Source organism: Protopterus annectens, chromosome 11.part0 (genome assembly GCF_019279795.1).
Source record: "Protopterus annectens isolate FY-2018-M chromosome 11.part0, PAN1.0, whole genome shotgun sequence".
NCBI lineage: Eukaryota > Metazoa > Chordata > Ceratodontiformes > Protopteridae > Protopterus > Protopterus annectens.
Genome location: NC_056745.1, coordinates 1308791759 through 1308811845, shown reverse-complemented (window position 1 = coordinate 1308811845; position 20087 = coordinate 1308791759). Strand labels below are relative to the sequence as shown.

Here is a 20087-nt window from a genome sequence, read left to right as displayed (position 1 = left end):
GCATGTAAGTACATATATACAAACAAATACACCATAAAGACTCCCACCAACAGCTAGCTATTAGGAGGGTAAACACCCTAGCAGTACCACACACGGGAAGGAGGGAGGGTAATCCTGACTGCAGATGCTATCCAGTTCGGACATCTACATTTATGGTAGGTACAAAACTGTACTATGTCCTTCATGGATGCATCTGCAGTCATAACAACTGGGTAGAATACCATACCCAACTAGGGGAGGAGGATAAAAGTAGATTATGGTGTGTTTAGGATCCCTTGCAGTACAGCAGTGGCAAACCCTGCTCGGGATCTGGAATATAGAGGCAAATTATAATGCTTGGCAAATGTATGCACGGAGGTCCAAGTAGCCGCCTCAATAATGTCTTTGGTTGCCACTCCTCGTAAGAAGGCTGTGGTAGTGGCTGTTGCCCTTGTAGAATGAGGTCTTATGTTCTGTGGAATTGGTTTTCCATGGAAGGAGTAACAGTATCGTATGCAATTTCCTATCCATTTGGAGATTGTCTGTTTGGAAATAGCTTTTCCTTCCCTTCCTGTTGCATAGGCTACAAAAGTTGGTCAGTCTTTCTGCTATTTTTGTTCTGTCCAAGTAGTAGCGTAGCTGTCTATGTACATCCAAGGTATGCAGTATTCTTTCCCTCTGTTTTGTGGGTTGGGAAAGAAGGTAGGTAGGTGGATTGCCTGGTTTAAAGACACTCTGGATACCACCTTGGGCATAAATGTAGGATTAGTCCTCATGGACACTCTATCTTGGTGGAAGATTAGGAAGGGTTGCACTGCCATTAAGGCCTGTAGTTCTGAAACCCTCCTTGCTGAAGTAATTGCCAGTAGGAAAGCAGTTTTCCATGACAGGTGTTGTAGGTCTGCTGTTGCTGCTGGTTCAAAGGGTGATAGTGTCAACTTTTCTAGCACAAAGTTTAAATCCCAAGCTGGTAATGGTGGTTTCCTTGGAGGTTTTACATTCTTGATTCCTCTGAGGAACTGCCTGAGCAAAGGGTGCGAAAAAACAGGTGGATCAAAGCTGTATTCTGCTGAAATAGCTGATGCATGTATCTTGATGGAGGAGTAGGACAGGCCTGAATGAAGAAGTTCGGCCAGATACTCCAGAATGTTAGGCATATCTATGTTTGACACATCTTTTCGTCTTTCCGTACTCCAAATGACAAACCTTTTCCATTTTCCAGCATAGTTCCTTCTTGTAGAAGGTCTGCGTGCTTCAAGAATAATGTCTTTAACTCTTTGGGAAAGTTCTGGATTAGCTGCTGCTATGTGATGTTCCATGCAGTCAGTTGCAACGTTTTAGGTTTGGATGTATGATGCTGTAGTTGTTCTGAGTTAACATCAAAGGCATCAGGGGTATTGGCCACATATTGTTCCGAGACATGCTCCTCAGTAGTGGGTACCAGTGTTGTCTTGGCCAGTTTGGAGCTATCAGGATTATCCTTGGACGTTCTTCTTGATTTTTAGTAGTACCTTGTGTATCAAAGGAAGAGGTGGGAATGCATATGCTGTTAGGCCTTTCCAGTTGAAGGAGAGCGAGTCCACTTTCCATGCTAGTGGGTGGAATGTCCTTGTGCAGAATTTTTTGAGCTGGTGATTGAGAGGTGATGCGAATAGGTCTATCTGTGGCATTCCCCATTTCTTTGAGATGGTCTTGAAGATGACCGGGTGCAGCTTCCATTCGTGGGCATCCGAAGTGGTTCTGCTTAATATGTCTGCTAGAGTATTGTCTTTCCCCGGTACAAATATTGCCTGTAACTGGATGTTGTAGCTGAGTGCCAGGGTCCACAGCTCCAAGGTCATTCTGCATAGGGGGTATGAATGAGTGCCTCCCTGTTTGTTGATGTACCACATGACTGTGGTGTTGTCTGTCCTTATCAACTGGCCCTCTTTGAGAAATGGTTTGAACTTTTGGATTGCCAGTTTTACTGCCAGCATTTCTTTTAGATTGATGTGCAGGTGAAGTTGATCCTGTGTCCACAATCCTTGCACGCATTTGTCCAGCATGTGGGCCCCCCATCCTAGGTCTGAAGCGCCTGTTGTGATGGTCTGGCTTGCTTGACATCTGCGAAAGGGTAGGCCTGGGTTTGACTGGCATGCCTGAGCCCACCATAGGAACTCCTGTTTTAAGCATGGAATTAGTGGGATTTCTGTTTCTAGACTGTGTCTGTGTTGGGACCATAAATTTTTTAGGTACCACTGTAGTTTCCTCATATGTAGTCTGGCAAATGGAACCAAGATTATGCATGATGCCATGAAGCCCAAGGCCTGCAGAACTTTTCTTGCTGTTAACTTGTTCAGTTTTGTTAGTGCCAAGAAGTAAAGAGGAAGTTCTATTTGTTTTTCTGTAGTCAGTAATGCTTTTTGTTTTACTGTGTTCAATTCCAGCCCAAGAATGTCCTTGTTTGGGATGGTATCAGCCTTGACTTTGTAAATTGACTGTGTATCCCAGTGCTTGTAGCAAGTAAATGACCCTTTGTAAATCTGTTGTCAGCTTGCTTTTGTTGTCCCCTTGTAGCAGGCAGTCGTCCAGGTATGGGTAAATTTGAATTCCCTGTAGTCTGCAATGGGCGATTACTGATGCCAGGCATTTTGTGAATACTCTGGGCAGTAGATAAGCCAAAGGGCAATGCTGAGAATTGATAGTGCTCTGATCCTGCAAGAAATCTGAGGTATCTTCTGCAGATTGGTCGAATGGGGACGTGCAGGTATGCCTCCTTGAGATCTAGAGTTACCAGCCAAGACTCCTTGCCCAGCATGGGAAGAAGTTGCTGTAGGGTCAGCATTTTGAATTTTGGGACAACGATGTATGTATTTAAGGTGGACAGGTCGAGAATTGGTCTCCAACTTTTTCCTTTCTTGGAACTAGGAATAGTCTGGAATAGAACCCCTTTCCTTGCTCTGCTGTTGGCACTCTTTCCACAGCTCTCATGTTTGCTAACTCCATTATCTGGCGTAGAGCCTCTGGTTTTTGATTTGGAGCTAGATTTGGCATTCCTCTTTGACTGGTAAAGTGTGGAAGTGAAACCGGTAACCTTGATCTATGGTTTGTAAAATCCACTTGTCTTTTGTTATGTAGTGCCAGTTCTTTGAAAATAAGGTTAACTTTCCGCCTAGAGGAGCTGCTATTTGTTCCCTGGTAGGCGGATTTAGGGTTAAGTCACTGTGGTTGTGCTGATGTAGTGGCAGTGGCTGTGTCTGTGCCTCTGTTGTTACCTTGCCACTGTCGTCCTCTGTAGGCACCTCCTCTGGATTGGTTTCTGCCTCTGGAACGTCTATTCCTGCCCCTTTGAAATTTTGTGGAGTCAGGAAAGGACCAATTTTTGGCAGGCCAGTTCCTGCTAAAGCTTGGGGGTTGAACCTGCAAGAAATCTTTAACAGTTTGAACAGATTTTGCCTTTTCTTCCATTTTCTTCATAACCTGCTGGGCAGGTGTACCAAACAAACTTGTCTTGTCCATAGGAGCATCTAGCAACTTAGCTTTAACATGATCCGGTAAAGCTTGTTCCTTTAGCCATGCATGCCTTCTTATCACTGTGCCTGTCATGGCTGATCTAAATGAAGCCTCCAGTGCATCATAGCCACATTTTATGGAATGGTTGCTAACCTGTTGTATGTTATTTACCATCTCTAATACATATTTCTTATCAAGAGATTCATCAGTGGTTAGTTTTTTAGTTAACTGATCAAGCATAAACTCTTGGTATTGTATCATGTGAAACTGACAGTTTAAAGCTCTAGCTGAGAGAGTAGCTGAAGTGTAGACCTTTTTACCCCATCCGTCTAATGACCTTGCTTCCCTTTCAGAAGGGATAGGGTTTTAGCTGTGGTCGCTACTGCCTTGGGACCCTGGGATATAGTTTCTGGGTCTGCAAGTGGGGCCTTGTAAAGGTGGTGATGAGTATCTGGCACCCTGTAAAATCTGTCTGGTTTGGCAGGGGCTGGGGTAAAGAATCTGGAGCGGAGCAAACATCATTGAAAGCATCATCCACCACAGAGAGAACAGGAGGTATAGCTAAGGGCCTGTGCTGTGGGAGGTGCAGAAAGGTCCTAAGTCTTTTCTGGAGTCTGAAAAATCCTGTTGCTGCCATTGGAACTGTTCTCGCATGGCATGCAAGGTTTCCCCAAAGGAGAATTCTTCTGGTGGGGAAGCAGCTGGAATGGATTCTTCAGCATCAGAATCTTCAAAATTGGAGAAGGGAGCCTCTGGCTGGTCAGTTATGTCTGATTCATCAGCAGAATCATCAGAAGACACTGGCTCAGGGGGCTCTGCCCTAGGTCTCTTCTCTGGGGGCTGAGAGGCCCTGTCTGGGTGAGGTTGAGATCCTCTAATTAAAGAAATTAAATCTTCTGCCAAAGTAAGCATTTGAGAACTAGAAGAGGGCCTGGATGTGGGGGGTTTAACAGGCACTGTTTTAGTAGTCTTGGCTGCTTTAGCCCTGGCGAAGGTCTTAATGGACATGGCTGCTGGAGGCCTAGCAGCACCACGTGCTGGGGTAGAGACATCCAAGGGGATGGTGTCTGATAAGTCAACCACCGTAGTGGGTAAAATTTCTGAGGTCGATTCAAGAGTTGTAGCAGGGGCCTCAGTTGTAGGAATAGGTTCAGCTGTACTTTGATCAGTTTTCTCGGTTTCGGCCGAAACCGAGACACTCGCGGTTTGCTTAACCATGGTTTCGGCCGAAACCACGGACCGCGAGTGTCGGTCTTTATCTTTGCGTTTTTTGGTAGATTGGGTAGTCGGAGGATCCGACGGCATAATGTACGCAAAATTAGAACCGAAAACTGTTCTGCAAACTCCGACCGGCGCCTAAGCGTTAAGTCGGTTGAAAGAAGCACAGGCCGAACAGGCTGCTACGTCGTGGGCTGGGCCTAAACAAGGCAGACAGTAAGAGTGGAAATCTTTATGAGGTATTTGTTTCCCACAGGTTAAACAATTGTTAACTTTTTCTGACATCGGCTGAGGCAAGAAAGAGTCCCCAACGGGGTACTTAGCTTTAGAAGTCTTCGAGGTAGTATTCGGTAGAAGTAATCTCTGGATCCGACCGACCGGCACTTGCGAACAGCTTCTGCTTCGGGCGCCACGCGGCAAGAAAGACTGAGGAAAATGGCGTCGGCTGATGCTTTTATACCCGAAGACCAACAGAGATGACGTTGGGTGGAGTGCGACATCAGCCGAAGCCGGACCCGGACTTTGGAATCCGGCCGACTGCAGGGCTGCCTGACGACAGGACAACCCAGTTGTTATGACTGCAGATGCATCCATGAAGGACATCATGTCAACAGAAAGATATGTGGAAATTCCAACTTTGTGAATAGGTATAGTATAGAACTGTTTCCAAAAAGAAGGAATAGTAGATTGAGTGATAGAGCAGTTTATAAGGGTGAAGACGGGGTATGCTACAGCTGTAGCAGCAATTTTTAGGAAGAAAGACGGAAGATTGTTAGCAGATGGGGAGCAAGTTTTAAGTTTGAGAAGTTTTTTAATGTAGCATGTAGGAACTGGTCTTAGTGAAAAGAAGGGGTTGCTGATGGGGAGCTGTAGGGGATAAGAGATTAGTTGGGTTGAAAGCCTGTGAAAGTCTGCTTATGGTGTCAATGAAGTAAGAACTGAAAATGGACACAGTTTCAGAGGGCGTATTGTTGGGAAAGGGATTAGGTGTTGAAGGATTGCCTGGGTAGAGTATTTGCTTTACAGTGTTCCAAAACTTCTTAGGATTTCTAGATTGTGTACACTGAGATAGTAGGTAGAAATGTCTTTTATCATTATTAAATGTTTTTTGGTGATGTTACGAAGTTTCCTATAACTTTGGAAGTTAGAGGGAGATTTAGTCTTGGACCAAAGTTTCCAGGCAGAGTCTCTTTTTAGTCTAAGAGACCAAGTAAAGTTGCTTAATAGGGGGAGTTGTGGGATTTAACTCAGTGCTAGGAGAAGCCAGACAGTTGAGTATGTTAAGGAAAATTGAGTTAAAATGTGACACAGCCTCATCAATGGATAAGGTAAAGAGGAGGGGATAAATCTATAGCTGAGAGAGTACTGTTGAAAGTCACAGGGTTAATGAAAGTTAGTTTCCACATTCTTTGAATTTGTGGGGTCTAGAGCTGTCGGGAGAGAGCTGAAGAATACAAATAAGACAGTGATCGCTGACTTGAGTCAGGTAGTGTATCAGGCTTATGACACAGGTTAAGGTTGGAGAGTAAAATCCAGTCAATAATAAAAATAGAATTGGTAGGTTTATGATGGAAGGTGGGAGATGAGATAAGCTGCGTGTAGAGAAAAAGATTAATGCAGCTGGTAGAGGAGTTAGAGCAGAGAGCAGACCAGTTGATATTAACATCTCCAAGTATTATGGTGTCATTAGGTATATGGTCCGACATCCAATTTAGAATCTGTTCAAGTAGGGGTATATTATCATCAGGTGGTATGCAAATGGCAACTATTGTTATGGTTTTGTGGCTGTTAGGTTTAAAGTTGGCAATACGAAGCTCAGCAGGGTAAAAGGAAGGAGGATTAGAAAGTGGGGGTAAGAGAAAGGAGGTCTGAGTACAAAATAGCAACTCCACCTCCCTTTTTGTGTGTTCTATCAAAGCCTAGAATATTGTAACCTGGGGGAAGAAAGTTCAGTATCAGAGTTATGTGGTTTAAGCCAAGTCTTTGTAAGAGTAACTATGTTAGGGGTGTATGGGCTATCCATGAATGACATTCTGTTATCTTAAGGATACTGTGGATGATGACAAAGTAGGAGGAGATATGCTTTGAATTTAGGTTTGGAGTGCACAGAGGGATTTGTGGGGCAGTTGAAGAAGCAGGTATGTTAGAGGACCAGGATTAGGGTGATCACCACCAGGGAGTAGTAAAGTGTGAAAAAGCCGCAGAGGAAATAATAAAATGTAGGAAGAGATATACTTTTGTTTTGTCCTGTAGAACTGATAAATATTAGGAGACTGTTTAATTCTGGACAGAGTATATTCTGTACAGAAGAGTGAGGCTGATATAGAATAGCAGTGGTGATTTTAGAAATGGGTGATTAAGTGAGAGGATGTTGGAAAATAAGGTTGGTGGATTATTTGAGTGTGGTATGAGGTAAGGTTAGTGAAAAATAGAAGAGTAGATACCAAGGACAGATGAAGAGAGCATGACAAAAAAGCAATGGACACGTTGGTGAATAGTGTCTGTATAATAGAAAAGAGAAAAAAGTTATGTACTTACCATAACGTTCCATGTGAGCTGTTTATCTCGCCTTTATTCTCACTGATGGGTTTGGAGTCGATCCTCGGCGTCGACACGGCCGATAGCAAAGGTCAATGTTTGCCAGTAGCTCGAGACCAAGCCCCTTATCCCACAATGCACTGCTGGAATTACCTCAGATCTTGTTTGCTGCGAGTATATATACCCTTTTATTTATTTCTACAAGGAAGCACTTCCTGAAGGGGAAGAAGTAGTATTGAATACCCAGGATGGTACTAGCCTCTAATTCAACTGTCAGCCAGGAGGGGGAAGGAGGGAGGGACATCAGAATAAAGGCAAGATAAACAACTCACATGGAACGTTATGGTAAGTACATAACTTCTTTATGTGAAGTTAAATCTCGCCGTTTATTCTCACTGATGCGTAGCGTCCCTAGCACCCTCAATCTTGGATGGCTCATGGAAGTACGTTTTTCAGTACCATGGAACCAAAGGAAGACCTATCCCTGGAAGCCTTATCTACTTTGTAATGTGTGATAAAGGTATAAGGCTTAGACCAAGTGGCTGCAGCACAAATATTGTCAAGGGGCAATTCAGCTTGAAAGGCAAAAGACGTAGAAACGGCTCTGGTAGAATGCACCTTAGGTTTGTGTGCCAATGGCATGCTAGCATTCGCATAAACAAAGGATACACAATCTGATAACCATTTAGATAAAGTTGTTTTAGCCACTGGAGTACCTTTTCTGGCTTCTGAAAAGGATACAAAAAGTTGATCTGATTTTCTAATCTCCTTAGTTCTGTCAAGATAAAATCTGAGCTGTCTGTGTACATCAAGTTTGTGCAGCATGTATTCCAATCAGTGGTTGGGAAAAAAGACTGGCAGCTCAATGACCTGATTGATATTGGATTCAGAACAGACTTTAGGCAAAAAGGAGAGGTTTGTTCTGAGAGATACTCTATCAGTATGGAAAATCATGTAAGGAGGCCTAACAGATAATGCTTGAAGTTCTGACACACTGCGGGCAGAAGTAATGGCTACCAGAAATATAGTCTTCCAGGACAAATATTTGAGATCACAAGAAGGTGCTGGTTCAAAAGGGGGGAGAATAATCTGAGACAGCATAAAATTCAAATTCCAGGGAGAATAAGGAATTTTGACAAGGGGTCTCATGTGAAAGGCACCTTTAAGAAAAGCCTTAGATAACTTATGGCTCATAACATTCAACCCATCGAATCCAAGGTGGAAATTTGATATGGCGGCTAACTGGACTCGAACTGTGGCAGCTGCTGCTCCTCCTTTAAAAATCTGTCAAAAATTCTAAAATGGACGATACAGGAGCTCGGAAAGGGTCGAATTTCTGTATATTGGCCCAAATTGAGAACCTGTTCCACTTACTGCAGTACAGTTTCCTGGTGGATGGTTTGTGAGAAGACAAAAGGATTTGTCTTGTATCTGAGAGCGAATGAAGCCTGGCAATTAAGGGACATGGATTAGCCAAGCAGTCAGTTTTAGGAACTACAGTGAAGGATGGAGGTCCCCTGACAGGTGTGTCAGAAGGTCCGGAACTGGGTCCAGGATCCATGGATCCTCCAGTAGATGATGGTGAAGGAAGGGGAACCAAATCTGTCGAGGGCAGTAGGGAGCTATGAGGATAACTGGCCTTCCCAGCGACTTTGCTTTCTGTAAAACCCTGGGTATCAATGGAATAGATGGGAACGCATATAGGAGACCAGGAGGACAATCGTGTACGAGTGCATCTCTCGAGGAACGTCCCGAAGGTGGTATTATAGCAAAGTAGCTTCTGCATTTAGTATTGATTTGACTGGCAAAGAGGCTGCAGCAAGGCTGGCCCCATTTGCGGAAAATCAGATCCGCAACTCGTTGGTTGAGAGACCACTCATGAGGCAAACGTATTGCCCTGCTTAGCTTGTCCGCTATCACACTGGATTTCCCCGGGATGTGCGTTGCTATCAGAAAACGGTGGGATGACACAGCCCATTGCCATACCAGGAGTGCTTCTCGACAAAGGGGGTAAGACTTGGTTCCGCCTTGTTTGTTCAAGTACCAGACCACTGACATGTTGTCCGTCTGAACTGCAATTGTCCCTAAAGGAAGAGAGTCCTGAAAGTACTGCAACGCCAGAAGTACCGCTCTCAACTCCAGAACATTGATATGCAGATGTGACTCTTGATCCGTCCATGCCTTGGGCAGTCTTTCCCTGAAAATGCCCCCCCCCCCCCCACGCTATCAGGGAAGCGTCCATGGTCACAGTGGCTACTGGGGGGGGGGGGGGGCAAATGGTCTTCCGATTGTAACATGAAGAGACGTCAACCACCACTGAAGGTCCCTCTTGAAAGAATTTGTGATGAGAATCATGTAGTGCATCGGTAGCTTTTGGTAGGACCACTGAGGGAAGAGGAGCCATTGAAGGATTCGCATATGCATCCTTGCGAGTGGTACAGCCAGGATTGCTGCCACCATCAACCCTACTACCTTCAAGACCTCTGCTGCTGTAGCTTTGTTCTTTGACACCAGTGAGATGAAGTGTTGGCGAAGAAGTGAGACTCTTTCGATTAGAAGACGTAGAGTGGTGGTTGAGGTATCTAACTCTGCTCCTATAAAAACGGTATGCTGCGAGGGCAATAAGGCAGACTTTTCGAAGTTGACTGTAATGCCTAATTGATGGCAGAGTGTCAGAGTATATTGTGTTGCCTGAATCAATTGATGCCTGGTGGTAGCAGTGAGGAGCCAATCGTCTAGGTATGGAAACACCTGGAATCCTAGACGAATCAGGTGAGCCATGACCACTGCCATGCATTTGGTGAACACCCTGCGGGCTGTAGTGAGACCAAAGGGCAGGGCTCGAAACTGGTAATGACTGGGCTCCCAGCCAGAAATGCAGGTGACTCCCTGGAGCATCTGTTCATCTTTATGTGATAGTACGCGTCCTTGAGATCTATGGAGCACATCCAATCGCCTTTCCCTAGGAAGGGAAGAATGGACTGAAGCTTGACCATTCAGAACTTCTTTCTTTACAAATTGGTTGAGTCTGCTGAGGTCCAAGATAGGTCTCCAGTCCCCTATTTTCTTTGGTACCAAAAAGAATCTTGAGTAAGTTCCGCATCCAACTTGGTCTGCTGTGACTGGTTGGATGACTCATTTTTCTAGCAATTTTTGAACCTCTATGATTGCTTGTTCCCAGAGATTGGGTGGAACATCTGGGCCTTTAATATCTCTGTCTGGCTTACTAGGAGCCGGAGGCAGGGAATCAGGAGCCACGCTTGATTCCGAGAAAACAATCAACAATGTCTAATACAGGAGGTATTGCCAAAGGCCTATGCTGAGGAAGTAGAAGAAAATCCCTAAGCCTCTTTTTGGATTCTGTGAAGTCCTGACTCTCTCAATGAAAATGTTCCATTAAAGTATGCAAAGCCTCTCCAAAAGAGTAATCCTCAGGAGGAGAAGCAGAAGGGATGGACTCCTCTGCATCAGAGTCCTCATAAGGTGGAATAGAAAATTCCTGATCAGAAGAGGAATCAGAAGAAATGGAAACCTGACCTGAAGGTTCATAATCAGTGCCTTGCCTGGGCCTCTTAACAGGGGAGGGGGGGGGGGGGTTGGGAACCCCTGATCAAGGTAATTAAATCCTCAGCCATTTTGATCATTTGTTTTTTAGGCATAGGGGCCTGAGCATGTGGCTCATGCGTCGGTTTTTTAGACACAGAAGTAGATTTTGGCCTTGTTTTTGATGGTGGCATCAGTTTAATACACAAACGTTGAGGCCTGAAAACACCCTCAGAAGCCGGTGCCTGCTCAGCGGCTCTGTACCTATCCAAGGGAGAGACATCCGTGGGTTCAATACTTGCAGAATCTCGTGGCATACTGGATTCCGAATGGGTCTCGGTAGAGGCCTGGAACTCAAAAGTAGCAGGCATCAGGGGCTGCGAAAGCACCTCACTGAGTACCGGCGACTGGCTTATGAGAAGCTTCATCGGTTTTGGACCTCGACGGTCTCTCTGTCTTTTTCCTTGCGTTTTTTGTGAACTCCGGTAGTCGGATTGCTAACCAACGACATTTCAGGGTAGTTAAATCTTGAACCAAAATATTTAGAAGCAAAAATATACCGACGCTTAATAGTGTGTTGGTTAAATTTAGCACAAAACCGACAGCAAAGCATGTTGTGATCAGGGCCTAGGCAAGGAATACAGTACAAATGAAAATCCTTATGAGGTATTTGCTTCCCACACGTAATGCAATTATTAACTTTTACTGACATCGGTAAGGAGCAAGAAAAAGTTTCCCTAACGGGGTACTTGGCTTTAGTTTGAAGACTTGAAACTCGAAAATGAAAATTTCAGAAGTCGACCGACCGGCACTTGCTTCTGCTTCGGTCACCGCACAGCAAGAAAGACTGATAAAAATTATGTTGGCTGCATGTTTTATACCCCCTGACGACCAGACATCATGGAAGAGGAGACAGCAACTGATGCAGGACCCAAGACTTTGTTATTCAGGCCGACTGAGGGCAACCTGCCAGCAGATTGCACAAATGTAATGACTGCAACAGTGAAACGAACATTTTGAGTTTCTACCTCTGCCCTGAGAGTTCTGGGTATCCTTGTAAAAAAGGGAAGGTATGAAAATAAAACTTGTAACCTTGGTTTACTATACTGCGCACCCATTTGTAGTCTGTGATGGTAGACCATACCTCTGCAAACCTGGCTAACCTTCCCCCCAAAGGAAACCCTGGGTTCGCAGTGGTAGGCACAAGAAGGCCAGAGTCATTGAGAATGTTTGCTTTGGGAAGCTGGCTTAGAACTCCCCGATTTAGCAGAAGAAGAATGCCATTTGTTTAGCCCTTTGAGGGGCAGAAGCCTGCTCTCTGGAAGATTTGAAACCCTTAGGCCTAGAGCGACCCTGCTTGCCAGGATCAGGGAAAGACCAATTCTTGGAAGGATAATGCCTACTAAACCAAGGAGGCTGAACCTGAAGGAAATCTTTTACAGCTTGCATAGATTTTGCCTTATCCTCCAACTTCTTTAGTACACCTACAGCCTTATTACCAAAAAGATTGTCTTTGTGCAAAGGAACATCCAGCAATTTAGATTTAACTGGTTCAGAAAGAGGCTGCTCCCTGAGCCAAGCATGCTTTCTAATTACGGAACTAGTGGCTGTTGCTCTGCAGGAAGCCTCCAAAGTGTCAAAACCACAATGAAGTGAATGCTTATTAACTAAAGTGGCAGAATTCAGTAAGTCTTGTAAATTTTTGATCTCAGTCATGGAAGGAATTTCTCCAGGTTTGGGCGGCCGCGGTGGTGCAGCGGTTAGCATTGCCACCTCAGAGCAAGAGGCTCTCCGGTTCGATCCTTGGCTGGGGTGCCTTATGTGTGGAGTCTGCATGTCCTCCCTGTGGTCGCGTGGGTTTCCTCCGGGTGCTCCGGTTTCCTCCCACATCCCAAAGACATGCTGTAGGTGGATTGGACACTCTAAATTGGCCCTAGGAGTGAGTGTGTGCATGTGTGTGCCTTCTGTGGAAGGTTGGGCGCCGGGTTCGCAACTCGACACCGTAAAACTCCATTGCCAATCATGAGCGGACAGGTGATCCGCTGTGGCGACCCCTAACTGGGAAAAAGCCGAAAGGAGAAAAAGAAGAAGCCTTAATAACCTCCAAAGTATGCTGCTGATACTTAAGCATATGAAAAAGACAATTCATGTTTCTAATGGCAAGAGTTGCAGAAGTATAGACTTTTTTACCCCCACCTGTCCAAAGCCCTAGATTCCTTATCAGAAGGCACAGGGTTTTTAGCAATAGTAACCTTAACACACTTGGGGCCTTGAGAAATTATTTCTGGATCAGCAGTAGGGTTTTTAAGGAATTGATGATATTCAAAAACCCTGTAATACCCATCTGGTTTTCTGGGGACAGGAAGAACAGAATGAGGAGTTAAAGAATTTTTCCATGAAAACATCATCCACAACTTCCAAAACTGGAGGTATAGCCAGAGGCTTATGCTGTGGCAAATCTAAAAAGCCCCTGATTCTTTTCTTAGACTGTGGAAAATCCTGACATTCCCATTTAAAATGCTCCCTAACAGTATTCAAAGTATCCCCAAATGAAAAATCCTCTGGAGGGGAGGCAGAAGGGATAGAGTCCTCCATATCAGAATCCTCAAAGCCAGAAAAAAGTTGAGAATTTCCTTCTTCACCAGCAGACATACTGCAAATCTCAGAATCTGACACACAAAATATCAGGAGATAATTCCCTAGTCCTCTTTGAAGGGGGGGGGGGGTGAGAGCCCCTAATCAGGAAAAGAAGATCACCAGCCATCTTTACCAACTGGGACTGAGGTACAAGAGGGGAGGTCGATGCCTGCTTGTGAGTAGGTTTGCGGCTGGAAGGTTTACTAGCAATCCGGAGGAACGCGGGAGGCCTAGCAACTGCAGACGTCTGAATTAAGGTAGTCGGTCTGGTTCTAGTCTTATGTTGAAAAGAAGAGGTGTCAGAAGCCGGTGTCTGCAAAGTGGCTCTGGACCCATCTGAAGCGGCGACAGGCGGTGGGTCTGAAGACAAAATAGCCTGTGGCATGGAGGACTCCGTAAAGGTCTCGGCAGAGGCCTGCGGCTGAAAATCTGCGGACTGCAGGGGCTGCGAAAGCACCTGAGTACCGCTGTGCTGACTACCAATTTCACCGGTGCATCGTCAGTAGATTTAACCTTAGGCCTATTGCGGTTTCCTAGGTATATCCAAAGACAGGAGACCAGAAGATGCCATACTGATTAACGTAGGCCAGACTCCAAAATGCTTATACAAAATCTTAGCTCTACAGCGTATGGTATGCTTATACAAAATCTTAGCTCTACAGCGTATGGTATGCGGGTTAAAGGAAACACAGAGATCGCAGTTAGGGATGTCATGCTCAAGGCCCAAACAAGTTATACAATTGGAATGGAAATCTCGGTGCAGAATCTGTTTTCCACAGGCAAGACAGTTAATAACTTTATCTGACATTCGTTAAAGCAAGAAAAGGGGATCCCCAACAGGGTACTTATCTGAAGGAGTCTTCAACATGGTAGTCGGAAAGCGAAACTAAGGTAAACAGCCGACTAGCACTAGTGTGAATTGCATCTGCTTCAGGCTCCGCGGCAAGAAAGACTGAGGAAATGGCGTCGGCTGCCTCCCTTTATACCTGACGTATTGACATAAGTTTTACAACCGGCGGCAGCTGACGTCGTATACCAAGGACTCTGGTATTCAGGCCAACTGAGGGCTACCAGAAGCCGGATAACCCATATGTGAGGACTGCAACAGTGAAACACGAAGAACATCTGGCAAATTTATGGACCAGTTAAGTGCAAATTCAGAAGCCACCTTCTGAAGAAAGGAAGTGTTGGTGCAGAAAGAAACCCTGTCTTTATGAAAAGACTATAAGGTGACTGGGCAGACAAGGCTTGGAGTTCAAACACTCGTTTAGCAGATGTAATGGCAACTAGAAATATGGTCTTCCATGACAGAAACTTTAAGTCAACATCTGCTGCTGGTTCAAAAGGAGGTTGCACAAGGGCCTGCAGGAGGACTGCCAAATCCCAGGGGGAAGCAGGATCCTTAACAAGTGGTCCAAATAAAAATGTACCTTTCAGAAAGGCTCTGCATAGCTTAAGTGAAGCCAATGATAAATGATCCTTACTTATGTGATAATTAGAGACTGCAGCCAGTTGTACCTAGATCCTGGAATAAATTGCACAGCATGCAAAATGCAGGCCAGAAAATATAATGCTGCTGGGATGGATACTGAAAAATAGTCTAGGTGCCTTTCACTGGTCTAAATAGAAAATATTTTCCAAATGTTCTTATATAACTTCCTAGTGGAGTCCTTTTGGTTAGAAGCAATGATAACGTAGTACTTGGGAGGAAAGCCGATACTGTCTAGGCATCAAAGGAAGTGGAGAAACCATAAGATTAGCTTGAGGGCTTGAATGCCTGGGTCAGGAAGTCTGGATGGGTGAGACAGTAGATCCGGGAATGGATCCAGATCCCGAGGAGGGTACATCAGATGAGGCCAAAGGAAAGGGAACAGCACTTGGAGAGGCCAGAATGGAGTAGAGGATCACCTTGCTTTTCCGTGGACACGTTTTTTGAAGAGATTTGGGTATGAGAGGCATCGCTGGATAAGCACATAGGAGACTGGGGGGGGGGGGGCAATTGTAAATAAGAGTGCCTCTCGGTAACTCCCTCTCTGGGGGGGAATAGGGCAAAACACTTGCTGCATTTAAAACTGTGGGCAGAGGCATAGTGATTGTAGATTGATTGGCCCCACTGGTGAAAACATCTGTTCAGCTACAAAAGGATTGAGAGACCACTCGTAAGGCATTTGAATAGACCTGCACAGTCTGTCTGCTGGAACAATGCACTTTCAACTGCTTTCTTTTAGCAACATACATCCAGGGGAAAGATCGCCCCCACTGCTTCAATCTCATTCATCCAAACACAATGGAGTGTGTGTGATTCCCCACAGTTTGTTAATATCCCAAACCGCTGAGATGTCTGTCTGTATGGTAACTGTCCCTTGAGGGAGTGTGTCATGAAATGCCTTCAATGCTAGGAGAACCAACCTCATTTCTAGGACAGAGATTTGAAGGTTTGCCTCTAAGGGGGACCAAGTGCCTAGTACTGTCTGTCCAAAGTAATGCCTCCAGCCCCAACTGGGAAGCATTAGTGGCCACTTTGGCCTTGGGCAAGGGTAGAACAACCTGGGAGACCTCTGGTGCGTAAATCTACTAGGAGATATGCAGTTTGCAAATCTGTATTTGAATAGGGAAGGTCATGGGATTGCAAATTCATACACCGTTTTATCATTAGGATCTACTGCAGTGCTCTCGTACAGAATACTGCTAGAGGCAGAAGGGTTACAGAAGTCACCATTGACCCCAGGCGTTGAAAGGCTAACCTGGCTAGTGGTAACTGATGAGAAATTAGGACGGTGGCTTGAGGGAGGCAAGTCACTTGAGAAACCATATTCAGACAAGCACATATAAACTCCAGTGTTTGAGTGGGAGAGAGATGAGACTTGTAGATGACTGAGATACACAGTCAAAGGCATAACTGGAGCAGATGGTCCCTGGCATGCAATGGTTGTACTTCAAAACATCGAAAACTCATAACACCTAATTTCAAAACATTGATACCATAACATCGAAAATTCAAACCATCTTGCATATGGGCCTAGTAAATGCATCTGAAAGGCCCTTTGGCTCTCCATCATATATCAGAATTTTCAGAGTAGACAAAGATTCACACAGTTCTGAAGGGACAACCAAGATTATATCTTTCAGTGGTACCTGGGAGCCAGTACTCCCAGCCTGAGGCCTGTGTAGCAACAGAGATTTGTATACCATGACCTATCTCCACAACAGTCAAGACAAGTGAGAATTCCATATTAGGGGATAGGATACAAAAGACAGAACCTCACTTGGCCATATGGAACTAGCAAGGTCTCTAAAGCCGTTTTTCTCCCTATCCACTGTATCTTTAATGACAATTTTGCAGCAAAAAATAATGGACTGAGCAACCACCCCAAGCAGTGAACAACATCAATGTTATACACACTAGTATGAGCCAAATAACAGACAGCACACTAGCACAAGACAAGCCCACAAAATTCCGGGGAGATTTCAATGGCAGGAAAAAAATACAATTGTGGGAAGTACTCATCATAACAGCAGATGTTAAAGATAGAGATGCCAGCTGAATAGTATTAAGCTTACTCACCCTGCAAAGCACAGTGAGTGACAAGCCAATAAAACTACTGTATTACTGCCCACACACACCCGCCTCAGATAAAGGCAGGTCACACAATGATTTATGTCAGTGATCACGAAGCACAAACTATTTACACTGCTACAAGACACCTATGCAAAGAAAGAGGTTCCTGACACCACAGTGATGCCACAGGAGAAATCAGCCTGTTGTTTCTTTTTTTATACAAAGAGAGGATTCTTTTTATTGTGGCCTTAACCCATTGTATAAACAAATCACCTAAGACCTCACTATCACTCTTTTTTTAAATCAAGATACAAAAACACCTGCAAAACCAAACAATGAGCCAGTTCTACAGTGAATAATTGTGCATTAGTCGGTGTACTTACCAGAACCCGGAAAAGAATTGTTAATAAATTATTTTTTGCCATGAAGTTCCTGTCCAACGTCCCAAGGTTGAACCAGCTTCCTAAACAGCGAAATATCTTTATCAACATTTTTTCATCACTTCCTGCCTTCTCCACACAGTTCATCTGAAAAAAAGGGGAAAAACTCATAGCAGTACGAAAAAAGCAAGAGTGGTACCCTACTGAGTGGCTGATTCATCTGTAGTTTGTTAAATGGGATGGAGGGATAAGACTACAGGATCCTTTTCAGCAATTACCTGGGCCATAAGGCTAAACAACGCAAATAAAGGCACACATGTGCAAGACAGATGCAGAATAATCTGAAAATAATGCTGTTAAGATAAAGAATAAGCAAATACAGAAATACAAAAAAAAATCATCATTTAAATAATGCAACAGGAAACAAATGTAATGAAGACAACACTGTAACACACAGACTGGAAATATGCTAATTAAGGAAGGATGTTACAAGTTCTAGCAATTATATTTGATGCATGTGTATTTTATGGACGCATCCAAGGACTGATGACAATCTGCCTACCACAAATTTCTCTGAAATTTATACTGCCAACACTAAATCCAAATTAATGTTCAGTTAGAAATTCGCACAATAACTAGAGTAAGACTCTCAAACTTTTGTGTAGTGATGGCATGCCAAACCTAAGCAGACAAACTGTTCTTTATGATCATAAACACTACTCCACAGAAAAGTACATTTTAATGTTTCTGAACATCTTCACGGCAGACTGCAGAGATGTGCTCTTATTTTACTTAAGTTCACACTAAAATCAGATACACTAATACTTTATGGTTTTGCTTCTATTCAAATTACTGCCACCTAAGCTAAATCACTTGGTGTACCTAGTAAAGCCTTGACTATAACATATACTCAACTTTAACAGCTCAGGCATCTGTTGGAACTAGTGGAAGAAAAACATACTTATCCTGGGACAGGGCGGCAAGTCCTGGTCATGAGATGCCACAATTGCTCAGAGGATTGGCAAAGCAAATGCAACCCTGCAGTGTGTTTCTGGCTCAACAAGCCTCAAATGTGGTAGTCTTCAACATATGTGCACAGAAGCATGTTGGGGAAGGCACTGTAGCCTTGGTGATGTGGGTTTACACCTCTCCTATGCAGGGGAGGGACTGACACTGTATAACAAATGTCACCATTGCCAAAATGCCAGTAAGAGTACAAACACCCTACAGCTTCCTGTATGATGTCCCCTTCAAATGACTCTCTCCTCTGAGCTGAGGCACAGAAAAATAAATGGGCTCAAATATGGCCAGGCCCGATAGCCTAGCAAACACATATGAACTACCACAATGGCCTTTTTAAGCTTAGCCATGCATCCCAAATGGTACCCTTGATAAGTGTAAGCAGCGGCTTGGGAGTTGAAACATGTACAAGCAGGGGCCTGGAAGATGAAGAATTTACAGGCTATCTGTGCTCATTATAGACAAAGGTGCCAAACCACTGATATATTTCTTGTTACCCATCCAAATGCCCAGGTTACAGTTGAATTGGGTTAGGGAAGAACTCTGCTTCACGTGGATGTACAGCCTGTTCCAGAGAAAATGTAGTCTCTGGGATACATACCTGTCTCTTCAGAAGGTCCTATTTATATTACAAGTCAGGTTTTTAAGGCTTTAGAATGGGTAATTATGGTGCTATTTGTTTTGCAGATATGCAGGAGGTCCATCAGAGTGGGGTCTGACAATGCTTTACATGCCAGTCATAGATCTCCCCTCCACAGCCTATAGGAGAGAGAATACAGGGATGGATAGGGCCTTGAGGCTGTCTACATAGAACATGTTACTTATGTCCTGTAATTTTTTTTAGTGAGGAACCTCCATGGATGTTCCAATTCTTGGATATGCCTGGTAAGGTACATACCAAAAGGGGCACTGTACTCAAAGACAGGTCTGATGAATGCCGAATACAGTGGAACAATGACTTCCTTGAACCTAGATGGCCAGCAAGCATAAATATAAAAATCACACACTGGTGTGTCCTGGGGGGGGGGGGTGCTATGGGTGCTACAACCTCAGCTTTATGGCATGACATAGCTATGCAAGTGGTCCATCAGTAAAAAAAACACGGGCAAGTTAAAAATGTAACACTGAAGCCCACCTCTGTGGCATTACTGGATGCAGCTCTGACTACGACCACGATGATCTAAGATCAATCAGTGGCTCAGACACTAGAAGAGCTGGGCAGGAGGGACTTAAAGTCACAGACTTATATCAGCTCACCTCAGCTCACCCATGCTGTGCAAAGAAAAGCAGCCAGCACAAATGCAATAACACCTACTGGAGAGACAGGCGTATGACAGAAGTACAGTTGTGTACACTTACCATAAATGTAGATGTTCAAGTGTATTCACTGCTGCAGCCATCACACTTGGGTTATCTGCCTGCAGGTAGCCCTCAGTCGGCCCGAATACCAGAGTCTTAGTATTTCTGCATCAGATGCTGTCACTTTTTCCATGACGTCAGGTCGTCAGGGGTATAAAACAGGCAGCCGACACCATTACATCAGTTTTTCATGCCCCAAATGTCAGGAGGCCCCAAATAGGGAGCTGGTACATGGTGGGGAACACCACCAGTAAAAAGTAAACGCCAGTGCTATTAGGAATGGTATAGAGAAGAGATGTAGAAAGACAGAGAAAGCCAGGGGGCTTGAGGAAGGGAAACCAGGACTGCAAAAGTGAATACAT

The 20087-nt window shown here is 44.5% G+C and overlaps 1 protein-coding gene across 1 annotated transcript in view; it reads right to left on the bottom strand.

Annotated features, from left to right (window-relative positions):
* Positions 1-20087, bottom strand: part of TNPO3 (transportin 3) — a 2808908-nt gene that overhangs the window by 2352555 nt on the left and 436266 nt on the right. The window contains exon 4 of the mRNA XM_044088630.1: positions 17350-17493. Coding sequence (XP_043944565.1) covers positions 17350-17493 — 144 coding nt within the window. The remainder of the gene's footprint in view (positions 1-17349; positions 17494-20087) is intronic.